Source organism: Chiloscyllium plagiosum, unplaced genomic scaffold (assembly GCF_037043375.1).
Source record: "Chiloscyllium plagiosum isolate Xiang-an unplaced genomic scaffold, Cpla_swu_hap1 HiC_scaffold_25, whole genome shotgun sequence".
Taxonomy (NCBI): Eukaryota; Metazoa; Chordata; class Chondrichthyes; order Orectolobiformes; family Hemiscylliidae; genus Chiloscyllium; species Chiloscyllium plagiosum.
The window spans coordinates 59,694,282-59,711,890 of record NW_028270163.1 but is presented as its reverse complement, the minus strand read 5'-3'; the positions used below and the strand labels follow the sequence as shown (position 1 = coordinate 59,711,890).

The 17,609-nt window shown below is 41.2% G+C and overlaps 1 protein-coding gene across 3 annotated transcripts in view; it reads right to left on the bottom strand.

Annotated features, from left to right (window-relative positions):
• Positions 1-17,609, bottom strand: part of LOC122562314 (C-Jun-amino-terminal kinase-interacting protein 4) — a 294,916-nt gene that overhangs the window by 37,720 nt on the left and 239,587 nt on the right. For all 3 annotated transcript variants that reach the window (XM_043715173.2, XM_043715179.2, XM_043715180.2), the window contains 7 exons: positions 17,405-17,581; positions 15,340-15,466; positions 11,804-11,896; positions 10,497-10,664; positions 9,113-9,284; positions 7,243-7,470; positions 6,361-6,568 (listed from right to left, as the gene is read on the bottom strand). In XM_043715173.2, coding sequence (XP_043571108.1) covers positions 6,361-6,568; positions 7,243-7,470; positions 9,113-9,284; positions 10,497-10,664; positions 11,804-11,896; positions 15,340-15,466; positions 17,405-17,581 — 1,173 coding nt within the window. The remainder of the gene's footprint in view (positions 1-6,360; positions 6,569-7,242; positions 7,471-9,112; positions 9,285-10,496; positions 10,665-11,803; positions 11,897-15,339; positions 15,467-17,404; positions 17,582-17,609) is intronic.

Here is a 17,609-nt window from a genome sequence, read left to right as displayed (position 1 = left end):
TACCCAGAGAGTGGTGGGGGCATAGAATGCGCTGCCTGTGGGAGTGGCAGAGTCAGAATCATTGGTGACCTTTAAGCGGCAATTGGATAGGTACATGGATAGGTGCTTAAGCTAGGACAAACATTCGGCACAACATCGTGGGCCGAAGGGCCTGTTCTGTGCTGTATTGTTCTATGTTCTATTGTACAGGACATTGGCTAGGCCACTTTTGGAATACTGGGTGCAATTCTGCTTTCCCTCCTATTGGAAGGATGTTATGAAATTTGAAAGGGTTCAGAAAAGACTTCCAAGGATGTTGCCAAGGTTGGAGGATTTGAGCTATAGAGAGAGGCTGAATAGGCTGGGGCTGTTTTCCCTGGTGTGTCAGGGGCTGAGGGTGACCTTATAAAATCATGAGGGGTATGGATAGGATAAATAGACAAAGTTTTTCCCTGGGGCGTGGGAGTCCAAACTAGAGGGCATAGACTTAGTGTGAGAGGGGAAAGATATGAAAGATACCCAAGGGGCAACTTTTTCACTCAGAGGGTGGTACATGTATGGAATGAGCTGCTAGAGGAAGTGGTGGAGGTTGGTACAATTGCAGCATTTAAAAGGCATCTGGATGGGTATATAAATAGGAAGGGTTTGGAGGGATATGGGCCAAGTGCTGGCAAATGGGACTAGATTAGATTAGGATATCTGGTCGGCATGGATGAGTTGGACTGAAGGGTCTGTTTCATGTTGTACATCTCTATGACTCTAAGTCTACACTGACCCTTCAAAGGGTAACCCGCCCACTCTCAATCCCCTACCCTATTACTCTACATTTTCCCTGACTAACGCACCTAACCTACATATCTCTGAACACTATTGGCAATTTAGCATGGTCAATTCACTTAACCTACATCTGGATTGTAGGAGGAAACCAGAGCATTCAGAGGAAACATGAGGAGAATGTGCAAACTCCACATAGACAGTCGCCCAAGACTGGAATCGAACCCAAGTCCCTGGTGCTCTGAAGCAGTATTGCTAATCACTGAGTCACCGTGCCGCCCACACTGGATTTGGTACTTGACAACGAACCAGGCTTGGTGTCAGATCTCTTGGTGGGAGAGCATTTCGGTGACAGTGATCACAGCTCCTTGACCTTTACCATTGTCATGGAGAGGGATAGGAGCAGACGGTATGGGCAAGTATTCAATTGGGGGAGGGGGAATTACAATGCTATTAGGCAGAAACTGTGGTGCCTAAATTGGGAACATATGTCCTCAGGGAAATGCATGACAGAAATGTGGAGGTTGTTTAGGGAACACTTGCTAATATTGCTGGATAGATTTGTCCCACTGAGGCAAGGAAGGGATGGTAAGGTGAAGGAACCTTGGATGACAAGGACAAGGTTCTAGAGGGTTACAAGGTAGCCAGGAAGAAACTGAGGAATAGACGTAGGAGAGCGAGAAGGGAGCATGAAAAGGTTTTAGCAGAGAGCATTAAGGAAAATCCTCAGGCATTCTACACTTATGTGAGGAACAAGAGGATGGCCAGAGTGAGGGTAGGGCCAGTCAGGGATAGGGGAGGGAACTTGTGCCTGGAGTCAGAGAAGGTAGGGGAGGTCCTTAATGAATATTTTGCTTCAGTATTCACTACTGACAGGGATCTTGATGTTTCAGAAGACAGCGTGAAGCAGACTGATATGCTAGAACAGGTTGATGTTAAGAAGGAGGATGTGCTGAAAATTTTGAAAAATGTAAGGATAGATACGGCAGGATAGATAAGGATAGATAGATAAAATGTAAGGATAGATAGATTGGGCGGCACGGTGGCACAGTGGTTAGCACTGCTGCCTCACAGCGCCAGAGACCCGGGTTCAATTCTCGCCTCAGGCAACTGAATGTGTGGAGTTTGCACATTCTCCCTGTGTCTGCGCGGGTTTCCTCTGGGTGCTCCAGTTTCCTCCCACAGTCCAAAAATGTGCAGGTTAGGTGAACTGGCTATGCAAAATTGCCCGTAGTGTTAGGTGCAGGGGTAAATGTAGGGGAATGGGTCTGGGTGGGTGCGCTTTGGCGGGTCGGTGTGGACTTGTTGGGCCGAAGGGCCTGTTTCCACACTAAGTAATCTAATCTAATAAGTCCCCTGGACCAGATGGGATATAACCAAGGTTCCTACAGGAAATGAGGGAAGAGATTGCTGCACCTTTGGTGATGGTCTTTGTGTCCTCACTGTCTACTGGAGCAGTACCAGATGACTGGAGGGTGACAGATGTTATTCCCTCGTTCAAGAAAGAGAATAGGAATAATCCTGAGAATTACAGACCAGTCAGTCTTATGTCTGTGATGGGCAACCTATTGGAGAGGACTCTGAGACAGAATTTATGATTACTTGGAAAACCATAGTTTGATTAGAAGGTCAGTATGGCTTTGAGGGCAGGTAAGCCTCACAAATCTTATTGAATTCTTTAAGGATGTGACAAAACACATCGACGAAGGTAGAGCAATGGATGTGATGTACATGGATTTTAGCAATGCGGTTGATAAGGTCCCCCATTGTAGGCTGATTCAAAAAGTAAGGAGGCACGTGATAAGGAAATTTGGCTGTCTGGATACAGACTTGGTTGGCAGTAGATGGAAACTATTCAGCCTGGAGCTTGGTGACTAGTGGCGTTCTGCGGGGATCTGTTCTGGGACCTCTGCTCATTGTGATTTTTATAAATGACTTGGATGAGGAAGTGGAAGGGTGGGTTATTAAGTTTATCGATGACACAAAGTCAAAAAGTGCAGTGCTGGAAAAGTACAGCTGGTCAGGCTGCATCCGAGGCACAGCAGGAATGCTTGAAACATCAACTCTCCTGCACCTCGGAAGCTGCCTGACCGGCTGTGCTTTTCTATCATCACACTTTTTGACTCTGATCTGCAGCATTTGCAGTCCTCTCTTTCTCCCTGCTGATGACACGAAGGTTGGTTGAGTTGTGGATAGTGTGGAGCACTGTTGTAGGTTGCAACTGGACATTGACAGGATGCAGAACTGGGCTGATAAGTGGCAGATAGAGTTCAACCTGGAGAATTGTGAAGTTATGCATTTTGGAAGGTTGAATTTGAATGCAGAATACAGGATTAAAGGCAAGATTCTTGGCAGTGTGGAGGAACTGAGAGATCTTGGGGTCCATGTCCATCCCTCAAAAGTTGCCACCCAGGTTGATAGGGTTGTTAAGACGACGTATGGTGTGGTTTTTATTAGCAGGGGGTTTAAGTTTAAGAGCTGTGAGGTTATGCTGCAGCTGTACAGAGACCTGATTCGACCATACTTGGAATATTGTGTTCAGTTCTGGTCACCTCATTATAGGAAGGATATGGAAGCTTTAGAGAAGGCGCAGAGGAAATTTACCAGGATGCTGCCTGGACTGGAACGCATGTCTTATGAAGAAAGGTTGAGTGAGCTCGGAATTTTCTCATTGGAGCAAAGGAGGATGAGACGTGACTTGACAGAGGTGTGCAAGATGATAAGAGGCATAGAGTGGATAGCCAGAGCCTTTTTCCCAGGGCAGAAACGGCCATCAAGAGGGACAAAATTTTAAGGTGATTGGAGGAAGGTTTATGGGAGATGTCAGAATGGGTTCTTTACACAGAGTGGTAGGTGCGTGGAATGTACTGCTAGCGGTCAGATATATTAGGCCATTTAAGCGATTCTTGGATAGGTATGCGGATGATAGTAAAATGAAGGGTATGTTAGTTAGTCTGATCTTAGAGGAGGATAAAAGGTCGGCACAACATCGAGGCCGAAAGGCCTGTGCAACGCTGTACTGTTGTATGTTAATTTTATATATGTGCCACATCATTTTGAAATCACCATCTTAGTGAAAAGACACCTACTATTAACACTATTTTATAACTCCTGATTTTATAAACTTCTCTAAGGTCACCTGTCAACCTCCTGTGCTGCAGTGAAAAAAGTCCCAGCCTATCTTGATAACTCAAACCTTCCCTACCTGGCAACATCCTGGGAAATCTTTTCTGAACCCTTTCCAGCTTAATATCCTTCCATGTTAAATCTTCTAACTTGGAATAACATGCTTTTATTAATTTATTATAAATAAATCCCCATACGGTTTTGTTTAGAATTTTAATTTACACCTGACACATGGTAACTTATTGAGGATGTAAAATATAAAGCACAGGATTAAGATCAGTATTTTAACTTCAAGCCCAAAAGGAAAATCAGAAAATTTATTGCTGACATAAAACATGTTGCAAGTGAAAATGGTAAATGTAGTGCGATTACATTCAAATCCTGCATATTTGATGCACAGTTTTCAAGCTCACCCATGTTTATGTAATGGAATAGGAGACAAACCGTATCACGCATTCACTCACGTCTCAGGAGTACTGTGGACTATCAAATGGAACAACACTAAGGTGGGAAATAAAGCTCCAATCCTAGCCACCTCAGCTGACACCTAGATCCAGCAGCAATTTCTTCTTCCTTCTCTCCTCAGCCCCACACACCTCTCCCCCCAACAAGCTTTCAGATTTCAAGGAAAAAAATCTGTAAATAATTTGCAAAACAGCCTGGCAAGCACTTTTATTTATAAGTATGATCAAAACTCAAAGTTTGTGCGAAGATTTGTAGCTCGGGTGCTCGTTGTTGTGGTTCTGTTCGCCGAGCTGGAAGTTTTTGTTGCAAACATTTCGTCCCCTGGCTAGGTGACATCATCAGTGCTTGGGAGCCTCCTGCGAAGCGCTTCTTTGATGTTTCCTCCGGTGTTTATAGTGGTCTGTCCCTGCCGCTTCCGGTTGTCAGTTTCAGCTGTCCGCTGTAGTGGTTGGTATATTGGGTCCAGGTCGATGTGTTTGTTGATGGAGTTTGTGGATGAATGCCATGCCTCTAGGAATTCCCTGGCTGTTCTCTGTCTGGCTTGCCCTATGATAATAGTGATGTCCCAGTCGAATTCATGTTGCTTGTGAACGAAGGACCCGATACCCAACATGAGCAAAACTAATGTAGTGTACAAAATACCATGCAAGGACTGCACAAAACACTATATAGGACAAACAGGAAGACAGCTAACAATCCGCATACATGAACATCAACTAGCCACGAAACGACATGACCAGCTATCCTTAGTAGCCACACACGTAGACAACAAGCAACATGAATTCGATTGGGACAACACTACTATCATAGGGCAAGCCAGACAGAGAACAGCCAGGGAATTCCTAGAGGCATGGCATTCATCCACAAACTCCATCAACAAACACATCGACCTGGACCCAACATACCAACCACTACAGCGGACAGCTGAAACTGACAACCGGAAGCGGCAGGGACAGACCACTATAAACACCGGAGGAAACATCAAAGAAGCACTTCGCAGGAGGCTCCCAAGCACTGATGATGTCGCCTAGCCAGGGGACGAAACGTTTGCAACAAAAACTTCCAGCTCGGCGAACAGAACCACAACTTATGATCAAAACCTTTCACTTTGAATTTTACCTGAAACTTGAAGTAGCAACACCCTCCTCCCAGCTCCATGAACAGCTGAAACTCAGGCCAATGACTGCCCTGACTAGCCAAACCTCATGCCAAGTACCACCACTCCCTGCCTGACTAGATAAAACTCAGGCCCAGCCCCAGTGGGCAGTCACCTCCATCAAGCAAGAGGAGTGTCTGCTCCAACCTAGTTAAAGCCCCCCCCCGGCTGCTGCTGGACCAACCCCAGGTTCCTTCCCTTGTGCTCTGAATACTGCTTAGTTGGAGATTCAGTCTCCTGAGGAGTAATAAGAACACAAAAGAAGGATAAAAACAGAAATTGTTGGAGAAACCTAACAGGTCTGGCAGCATCTGTGAGAAGAAAGCAGTGTTAATGTTTCAAGTCCAATGACTCAAGTTCTGATGAACAGTCACTGGACTTGAAAGGTTAATTCTGCTTTCTTCCCAAACATGCTGAATTTCTCCGCAATTTCTGTTTCAGATCTCCGTCATCTGCAGTTCTTTGTTTTATTGCAGGAAAGACTGAGTTGGTGATTGGTGGGGCTGGAAAAGCCTGCATGGGAGAGACAAGATCTTTGATTGGAAGATCAGTGCCTCACAGACTCTGTCTCTTCTAGATAGGACAGAGGGATACATTTCTGAGTATTCACTCTCATGTTGGAATTTCCCTAGGCCTTCTGAAGGATATTTGGGGATGAATGTGTGTATTTTGAGCACTGCCCTGGAAACTAAGGTACCACGTCACTCAGATTCCCACAAGTAAAACATTGCCACATGTTCAAAGCTAGGATGGGAAAGGGAGATATGTTTAATAGAGGACAATGTTACGTTTTACACAGCTTGCAACATAAGTCAAAAAAGTTTAATTTGTGCAACAACCTCTGTTAAAATTCCACATACCGTCTATTAAACATCTGTGTGCTCTCTGTTGAACTCTGTACTCCCAGAGGGTCTGTAAAAACATGTTCTGTATAAGCTCCGGACTGACTGACATCAGTTAAGTCATCATCTGACAGTGGAAGATTTAGATTGGATTCTGTGGCTTCTGTGGCCTCTTCTGCTGCTGGCAAACTTCCGTCAGGGCTGACGCTCACCGTACCAATTTCCCCTGTAACAAGGTACAACTATTATGGCAGAGATCTTTTAAACAGACCAGATAGCAGACCCTTGCCACTGAACTGTCAGTCCAACATAGTAGAAGGTCACTTTTCCCGAATTTACGAGGATTTATAAACATCCAATCAAACTCCTTAAGTTGCTTTCAGAGATAGCCACTATATGTCTATTAACACTTCAGTAAATATTTACTTACAGTTAACTCTGGATGAGAAACACCACATGAATACTCACACCAGGCTCCAATTTGAAAGGAATTTACGATTTAAACATTATACGATTTGCAGTTTGACTGCAGCAGCTTGTTTATTACCATAACAATGATGGTGGGCTGTGGCAAGTTCCAGCTGAAGACTGTGTTAACTTTATATTTCTTCGATTAATAATGAGCCGAGTCTTAATTATAACTTATTTTCCACCTTTTATATTCTCACCAATTTTCAAAAGAACTGAAGCATCATCAGTGATTGAGCTGATTATTATCATTACTTAAAAGGACACAGCTAACATACAATAACTTCTTTTCAGAGAATTCCTATCGAATCTGTCAGCTATGGTTCATTTAATAGCATTCTTACCACAGATCAGTATAAAAGGTGTAAATATAGAACATGGCTAAGCCACAGAACATAAACAATGTCAGCACAAGGCTAATTAACTGCATACCTGACTCTCCTTCAAGGATGGGCGAAGAACTGGCAGGAGTGCGTGGGGTCTGAGGTACAGCACCACCTTCAGTAGTGCAACCAACTACTGTGATTCCACCCAACAGATTGTCACTTCCAGCTGAACTGTTACTGGCAACACTTCCAGCTAAAGAAGCACATTCTGCCTGGCTTCCCTCAGCATCCATCGGAATTTCTTCTCCAGCAGGATAGTCTGTTTCTCGAGCACCTATAAATTATTAATGGAATGATTAATTATAAATAATTATCTACCTAATCATTATGATGTGGAGGAGCCAGTGTTGGACTGGGGTAGACAAAGTTAAAAATCACACAACACTTTCATCAGGAACAGTGCACCGAAAGCTAATGCTTTCAAATAAACCTGTTGGATTGTAGCCTTGTGTTGTGTGATTTTTTTAAACTTTGTCTACCTGATAATGTTACCCAATATTACTGTTAAAAACAAACATATCTCATGGCTGCATAATGTTTTCCTACAAATTTCAACAATTTCAGTTTACCAAGGCCAGTCAGCAGCATCCTCATCACAAAACTCAACTAGGTTCAAGGATAACACCAGAGATGTGAGCATATTGATTGGGTTAGTACTTTCAGTGTAGTACTGAGGGAGTGTTGCACCAGACATGACATATTTTGAACACTGGACTAGGCTGACATATATATCCCACGTCACTATTTATCTCTAAGAGGAGTCAGGAGCTCTCCCATGACCTGAACTTTTATTTATTTCTCAACAAACGTAATCAAAACAGATTATCTAGTAATTTATCTCATTAATATTTGTGGCATCTTATCAAATTGTCTGCCGTCCTTCTTATATGTCAACAGCAATTACAGAAAATCATTCAATGTTTTGAGATGCCTTGAGGATGTGAATTATGCTAGAAATAAGACAGAAACATAAATTATTTATTTTTGACCTATCTTGCCTGATTTTTAACTCTGTCTAAGTGAATAGAATGAGTACACTGAAGTCAGACCTCCCTCAGCAGTTAGCATAAGAGGAGAACTAAAGGATGTTACTGATGGCACTGTGAATAATTTTACACCATTTAGGTTCTGCCTGATCTCATTACAACATTGATCCAAACATGAAGAACTGAGCTTCAGAGGTGTGGTGAGAATGAAATAAAGACTGCATTTGACCAAGAGGCCCCAACAAAACTGCAGTCAAAGGGAATCGGGGGAAAACTCTCCACTGGGTGAAGAAATGACTGGAACAAAGGAAGACAGTTGTAATTGTTCAAGGTCAATCATGTCAGCCTCAAGATGCCAGCGCAGGAGCTTTTCAAGGTAATGTCCTCAGCCAATCTTCAGCTGCTTGATCAATGACCTTCCCTCTATCATCTGGCCATAGGTTGGGAATGTTCACTGACAACTGCACAATTCACAACTCCTGAAATTCTGAAACAGTTCATGACCAAATGCAACAAGACCTGGCCAAAATCCATACTTGGGATACTAAGTGATAAATAACGTTCACGCCATGTAAGTAACAATCTTTACTCCTTAATGTTCATCATTACTAAATTTCCCCATTATCAACATCCTGAAACTGAACCAGACCAGCCTAATAAGGACAACTAAGCTTCAGAGAATACCCTTCCCTTCTTCTAACTCAGTAAATATTCCAAGTGAGGGAGAAGAGGAAAAGACAGGCACAAGGAGGAGATAAGAGCTTGAGATTAAAATAAAATTACAAACTTTCAACCAATAAGACTCTATGACAACTTTAACATTCAAAACCACAGCTAATGAACCACTATAAAATAAAAAACATTTCCTACAGATCAAACCTGTTAAAAAGTCAACCAACACAACTCTTGCTGTGTGCAAAATGAACTGACCTGGTACACTGGCAAGGCACAGGATGTGAGAGTTGCACACAAAGAAACTGTCCAAGATCTTTGCAGGCTGGTTGGCATCTATAACCACAACCTTGCCGGTAGAATGTGTGCTCGTACATATCCAAACCAGGCTAGACAGCTCCTCCTGATGCTTCAGTTCCTTCTCCTGCTCCTGCACAGTACAGATGTTAATGAGCAGATTTACTCCAACTCTCAACCTACTGTACTTCATGTAATGAACGACTCCATTTTAATTTGTAAATGCTACATTAAAAACCAAAATCATTGGATCCAAAACAAGTTTTCATTTGAAGCAATGGCGACCATGTTCAACTGGAAAAACAATGTTGGTTTATGCCTGCAGTTCTGATATAGCGACACTCTGACCTGAAGATCAAGTCTTGATAATGAGGAGTACAAGCACAGCTAAGTGACTTGTCATCCAGAGACAGAGGGAGGGAGAAGGATTTCAAGAAAGAATGGTAGTCACCTTGGTATATAGGGTACTGTACAGCCTTTCCCCACTGACACAACATTGCCTTCTTCCTGGGCTACACCTCTCTGCACATCCCAACACATATTTTCAGTTAATCAACAGGAGAGTTTTCACATGAATATATGAAAACAGAAAGTAGGAGAAGGCCATTCAGTCTCTTTGAGCTGGTCGACCATTCAAGAAAATCATGGTTAATCAGACTATGGCCTCAAACCTAGTTTCTTACCAATCCCCAATACACATTGACTCCCTCATTAGTCAAAAATTGATTTTCCTCTGCCTTAAAAAGTTTCTATGACTCTGCTCCCCAGTGAAGAAAGTTCCAAGGATTCTGGATACTCAGAACAATACATCCTCCTCCATACACATCTTAAATGGGCGGCCCCTTATTTTTGAACTGCTTCCCCTCGTCTTGGCCCCTCCCACCAGGTGAAACATCCTTTCAGGGTGAATCCTGCCAAGTCCCCTTTGGACCCCTGTTCTGTTTATGTTGGTTCCCCATAGGACCAATTTACCCAGTGACACACCCTGGCTTCTCTCTGGAGGCCTCCACATTTTTCCTTTTCAGATCAGAATGCAATTCCCTCGAGAGTCTCAACTGAATTTGCTTCCACCACTTTGCCAAGTCATGCATTCCAGATCATGAATACACGCTGGGCAAAGAGGCTTCTCCTCTTGTTGCCATTGCCTCCTTTGCCAATTACTCTAAAACTGTGCCATCTTTTCCTCAATCCTTCCACCAATGGGAAAGGTTTCACTCTACCTACTCTGTTCAGACCCCTCATGAATGTGACCAACACTGACACATATTTGAAATCATTTATCATGTAAATAACTTGAAAAACTTAAATAATCATAGTTGGAGTATTTGAACAATTATATACATACTTTAAGTTCCAGCTCCAACCGATCCAAGCTGCTCTGAGATCCTCTCCGCTGCTTATTGCCTTCTGGTTCAGAACTGGATAGATCATTGTAAAACACACTAGCACCAAAGATTGAGCCACCATCACGAGTTTTTCCTCCTGACAAGTTAACACCCACTGCACACCATAACTAGAAAGCATAGACAAAACAGACCATGAGTCAAGGTTACTTACTAGAGAGAGGCTGCCGATTTCGAGGGCTGAGGTCCTGAATGCAGGGTATCAATATTCATTCAAGAAGCAATGTCAACCACAAACCATTGTGTGTTGCAAATACTACGCAATTCTGATTGAATAAAGAACTATTGGAAAGTTCTCTCATCTCTGAAAACTACTCACTATTCCATGATTATTCTGGATTGCAAAGTTAACCCCTGGTTTCCTTTACTGACTGCAAATCATCTTCCGTATTCCCTCTCCCACTGGCTCCTTCATTGTCACCTCCAACAATTTGTGAGGAGCTCATGGACTTGGTCATTAAAAATACCATATAATCAGCTAACTCTTGCACTAACTTACAGAATCAAACTTCCTCTAATACTCCCTCATAACCTCGGCCTGAAATTGCAACTTCCTTAAATTTATCTTCTAATCCCCTTCACGCCCTACATATGAATGTATGAATTAGAGGCAGGAGTAGCCATTTGGCTTAATGAAATCAAGCTGATCTGATTGTGGTTTCAACTCCATTTTCTTTTCTACTCCTGCACCCATCGACTCTAACTAATCAAGACTCTAACTAAATAAGACTTAAAGATATTCCAAGTCCCAGCCTCTGCTACTTTCTGGGGAAGAGACCATTCACTTTTCAAGAGAACAAACATTTCTGCACATCTCTGTCTTAAATGGCACATCTCTTATTTTAAACTATGTCCCCACTTCTAGTCTTTACCACAAGGGGAATCATCCTCTCAGCATTCACTCTGTTAATTTCCCTCAGGACCTTAAGTGTTTCAAATAATATCATTGTTCATTCTTCCAATCTTTAATAGATAATGGTCCAACCTTTCCTTATAAAGATAAACTCTATCCCTGGAAGCAATCTAGTCAACCTTTGCTGATCTGCTTCTCATGTTATTGTATCCTTTCTCAAGAAAGACAACCAAAACTGTGTACCAAGTGTTGATGCAGCTATTGATTACACCCAAACGAGCAGATTTTTGCCACCTATTGGCTACCTATAGCTGACTCTTTGGATTTCCTGTTGCAACCTCAAAGTCAAACATCTCTTAATCAACTCTTGCATTCTATTATATAGAAGAATGTCACCTTCATGTAAGTATCTTTGTCATCCAAAGGTTGCAGATACACTGGTACAGGCAGATTCTTCATCTTGCTGTCACTTGGACCACCATTTGTCCCCTACAGAGAAACCAACAAGTTACATGAATGCTCTGGATAGAGGTATGGCTGATATCAAGTGGGGTGGGGTATTTGGAGAAATTACAGTGGGTATGTAGTCCAAAAGGCAAATCCTGACATGCAGCCCTTTGCACATCTCCCAATTTATCTAGTGTTCGACCTTTCCTCCTTTGCAATGCAACACATCAGATACTTCAGGTACAGACGCTGACAGTGTTGTCACACTTCTTCTCTCATGCTTGATAAAGAAAGGATCTGAATTCAAAGTCTTTTTTTACCCTGGAACTATTTGTTTGTTATTAACAGCATTTCATAAGGAAAAAATATTAAATCAGATCTTAAATTCATAACATAGTGGGAACAAGCTGAAACTCTTGCTCAATTGTGAATGCGGTTATATGGAATCCAATAATAATAATAATTTAAAATCCTCTTCATAAAAATTGTTATTGCCAACCTATGGGTGAAGGCTGGTTATACAGGTCAACATAAAAATACCATTGATTGAATATGTCTCAGACTGAGGTAGAAAAATAAAAATGAACATAAAGACTATTGATAAATGTGCCAAGGACCTTTAGGGAGGGAGTGGACATGTGCAGTTTTGAAGAGCATTTTAAAAGCAATGAACCAGAATGTCAGCATTGTACAATTAAAGGCACTGTCACAGATAGAGTTATCCAATGTGTTTGACCCTCTGCTTAGCATGTCCCTTTGGCAAAAAGTCTAAACCATGGGGTACATTATGTTCCAGTATATGTTGTGTACTCTCACCCAATAATGCAAAACGAACATTACAAATAATATCTTAAAAATCAATTACTTTTAAAATTAATAATGCTCTTAATTTCAACTTTTATTTTTGTAAACAATTAAGATTATTTTCCTCTAGATTACCATTTATTGCAAAGAAATCCTGGCAAATGGGGCTAGGTCAGATTGGGATGTCTGGACGGCACCAAAAAGTGTGGTGCTGGAAAAGCAGAGCCAACATCCGGGGAGCAGTAGAGTTAATGTTTTGGATATAAGTCCTTCATAAGAGCTGGTGAAGGGCTTATGCCCGAAACATTGACTCTCCTGTTCCTTGGATGCTGCCTGACCTGTTGTGCTTTTCCAGCGCCACATGTTTTGACACTGATCTCCAGCATCTGCAGTCCTCACTTTCTCCTGTCTGGGCGGTGCAGACGAGTTGGATCGAAGGGTCCAATTCCATGCTATATGACTCTCTGATTCTATAAACCATCAATAGAAAGGACAACTAGTTGCTCTCGTGTTGACTAAAAACAGCTCCAGGCGACTGAACATTCCTTCAAATGGAGGCAATGAGTATTTTAGAATTAGGGACAGAGGACAGTCCATCTTCCAGAATCCTGAGGTTACCCTCTTCCTTTGGATTTTACTAGCTTTTCCAACTAAAGCTACAAAAGTTAGTATGCACTTCCAAACACAAGATTCAGGAATATATTTTACAGATATGGAACAAGAAACTGTGGTTCTTCATTCGATACATGCTGCACTCATTGCCTTAAACATCATTTCAACCTGTGTGACATTCAAATTCATTTAATTTGCACTTTACCACATACCAAGGACAATGTCAGATTAAGTGCAGGCACTTAAACTGGATTCACATAAATTTACTCAGAACATAATTTTGGAATGCTTTGCAAGCAGTCTTAATACTGCAGTGGTAATAGATGTTATATCAGCAAGTACAGCCCTACAGCCATTCTTCACTGAAGTATTAATTTAATTGATGGATTTAGTCACTTAATATGTAATTGCATCAATATTATATCTGTTGGTCTAAGTGTGGCATTAAAGCAGCAGCTCGCTCCTTTCACAATGGTTCAAGGTTTAGGGTAGCTATCTGTAACAGTGCAACTCAGCTTAAAGCAGACTCTCTCACTAAGTCATTACAATTTCCAAATAAAATGCAAAGTTCTACTATCATAGAGTCATACTGCATAGAAACAGACCCTTCGGTCCAACTAGTCCACGCCAACCAGGTTGGTGAACTAAACTAGTCCCACTTGCACACATTTGGCCCATATCCCTCCAAACCTTTCCTATCCTCATGATATAGTTAAGCAGAAGCCATAGAACAAAGTGTTTGCAATAGATGTTAAGGTAATCAAATTAAAATAGAAAATTAAACAATATCAGAAAGCTCCAAACTCTGCAAAACACTGAAATATAGAAAACAGGATCAGGAATAGGCCATTCAGCCTGAACCTGCTCTGCCATTCAGTATATTCATCATGTGACACAGTACCCCGTTCCTGCTTTCTCCCTGTACTCTTTGATCCCTTTGGTCATCTGAAACCACATTAACATATTCCAAACACACAAGAAAAGTTACATGATAAGTGAAGCATACCTACTAAACAATTTAAATTGAATGTTTTATGCTTGTATGCACTGAATTAAAATTTCCTTCAATATGACAATTTGTATTTCATATTGTATTTTATGCAACAAACATGCTAAAGCACTTGTGATAATATTGGATACTTCAGGAAGAAGTTAAGGAAAGTGACAGAAAGACCAGTGATTTGCAGTCAAAGCTTATTTTCCAAAAAGGACACAGCAACTCATAGCACTGACACCCAAAACTTACAGTTGAGTTTTGGAAACAGATGTTGAGGAATAAATGGGAAGAGCTGGAGGACTGGGCAGGATATATGACAGACCAGATTTGAAAGTTTGAAATTACGTGCTGGTACTAATGGTTTTGACTAGTTATTGAAATCCCAATAGGAGAGTTTCTTTATGTATGATTCTTGACCACTCTGAACTAGCATGAAAGGTATAACACTGAATGTTGCAATGCAATTTGAAAACAGTTAACAGGGAAGGAGCAAAGAGTCTGGACTGGTTCATTCATTTAATCACAACTACAATCTTCAGAGGACCAAGACAGGTAGGCTGCTGCCTTGACATGAGGACCAAATGCAGCAACATTTAAAAGGTCAGACTGCTGGAATCCTACTACACAAGTTTCCATTTATTCACTGTATCTAACAGCAGAGAACAGCCCAGTTGAGCTCTTGCGAATGAGAAAATTTCCAGCATGTATGGAACAGTCATCATAATTACATGTCAACAATTCAAAGATGGAACACCCTGGCCCAAATTAGAAATGTGGATGTTAGTAAGTAAATTATAGATTTAGAAGATTTTATAAATATCATGGTTAAGAAGTCATCAAACTAAAATCTCTCTATAACAGCTCTATTCAGTATCCCAGCAGCTGGATATATGCAATGCTGATAAATGTATTGATGAGTAAGGCAATTCTAAATTCAGGATATAATCATGTATTTGACAGTGATTGTAATCCACATTAACAATAACAACAGTGACTAACGACTTCTCCCAAAATTGAATGTGTTAATGGTGAGGAACATAACTTTCAGAAAACAAAGACTGTCAAGTGTTACCTGTTTAAATTTTGGAGGCAGACTCCAACCATAGGCTTGAATGCGGCCATCGTCTTTCTGTACATGAGCCTTTACTTGACGATACTGTTCCCTCTTCTGCTCCCTACGTATGGCTGAAGTATTCTCACTGCCATTAATATAAAATAAAGTTACACATTACAATTGGTGCTTCACATTTTCAACTTCAATAAGTTCACACATTCAAACATGTAAAATTTACCTTATCTTTTTGTTCTCAGACGAACATGATAGGGAAACAACTGCTTCTGAGTTTACCAATTCAACAACTCACTGGGAGAGTAACAATGTTTGGACATAGAATTTCTAGCACACTTCTTTACCAGAAGCATTCAGTATCTTCTCAACAAACTGACACACTGGCAGCAAGGCAAACTTGATGCAAATGGAAGGATACCACTCTGTGCATGTACCGTGCTTTTCTTTTTCAAAAAGCTAAATTGCAGGGTAAGTTGCAAATTTACAAGACAATTCACAATTTTGTGACAGCCCATGTAGCATATTAGTCATGTATTGTGTGCTTCTGTTGGCATTCCTTCCATCACCCACAAAGTATGTGTTTCCATATTTGGCTATTTCATACCAGGTCTGCAATCTGCTCTGTTCCAAAGTCCTCTGACCTTGCCACCTTTCTAGTCTTTCTAGTACCTGAAGCTTCTAATTAATTCTCAACTTTTCTGCAACCTTGAAAGTTCATCCTAATCCATGGCCCAGATGTACACTGTTCAGCAGGGTCATTCCATTTGCAAACATGTTATTGATGTTGCCCATCACAGGAATGCTTACTACTTTGGAAATTATATTGGATTCTTAAGGGCCTTTTTAAAAAATTTTTCGTAGCATGTGGGCATTACTGGCTAAGTCAGCATTTATTGCTCATCCCTAATTGAGAGTTAAGAATCAACCACATTGCTGTGGGTCATAGAGAGTCTAGGACCAGAGGGCATTGTCTCAGAATAAAGGGGTGCCAATTTAAGACTAGATGTGGATGAATTTCTTCTGTCAGAGAGCTGAATATCTTTGGAACTCCTTGCAAAAGAGAACTGTCGGGGTGCAGAGTCCTCGTGTGTATTCAAGGCTGAGATAGACAGATTATTAGATCAGTAGGGGAATCTCTGCAGGAAAGTGGATGTGAGGAATATCGGATCAGCCATGATTTTATTGAATGGTGAAGCAGGCTCAAGAGCCAAACACCCTATGCCTATTCCTATTTCTTATGGGACCAATCGATATTCTTTCCTTCATCTAATCTCAAATAGAATCCCGATCTCGCTATAAGCAGCTAAATTTCACCTTTCTCCCTTCAATGCCTCAAAACTTTCTCTAAAGCCTATTGTTTTAAGACTTGTATCCTGTTTGCATATTCGGACAGACTTTTCAAGAGTCTGCACTCCCGTACAGGATATAAGATAAATCTGCTCAGTTGGTAGATGATTCTTCTCTCATCGTTGCCTTCTTGTTGTTCTTCAATTCAGATTATGGAGCTTCCCTTTTCTAATTTCTTCTACAATCTACAGGATTTAGTCACCTAATCTCTCTCTTTTAATTCACATGATCTTCCTGCATACTGTACAACATTGGTGGTGTTCTGCATGATGGTTCTTGGGTCCTTCCCTTCAGTATTACAACTTCTTATATTTAAAAAGATGGTGTACAATGGAACAATACAAAGACAAAAATTGCAAGATTTATCCACAAACTGTATTCAATTTGTTGATCGCACTGGGCTGCAATAAACTACCCATACTAGGAACTGAAAGAAAGAATGAGCTAGCACCTGAAATCCAAATTACTGTCCAGTGACCTTTGCTACCAAGTGTATGTGCAGGAACATCAAGTGATGGTAGGCTCAGGTTCATTTATAATGCAGTCCCGAGACAAATTGATGCCAATACTCATCACCTACATTCACATAACAGAGAATGATTATTTCGGCCAGATTCTATTGCTCATGGAAGTTTATCAGAACATGTGTCAGCACCTGCAGAACAGAAAAGGACAAAATGGAATACAAAGCAATGTGTTTTACAAATTTGGCAACACTTACTCTTCATTAAGGAAATCAAAAGCCTTTGACTTGTCACTGGGTAACTGAGATAATGCACCACTTCTCTTCTTAACCACGCCCGGAGTGATGTGTGAGGTTGGTGCATTATATTTAACATTGACTGGTGGGATGGGCTTCTTGGTTGTATTACTTGATGGACTGAACAAACGGCTAAAACTAGAGATGAATTAAAGAGAAAAAGAAT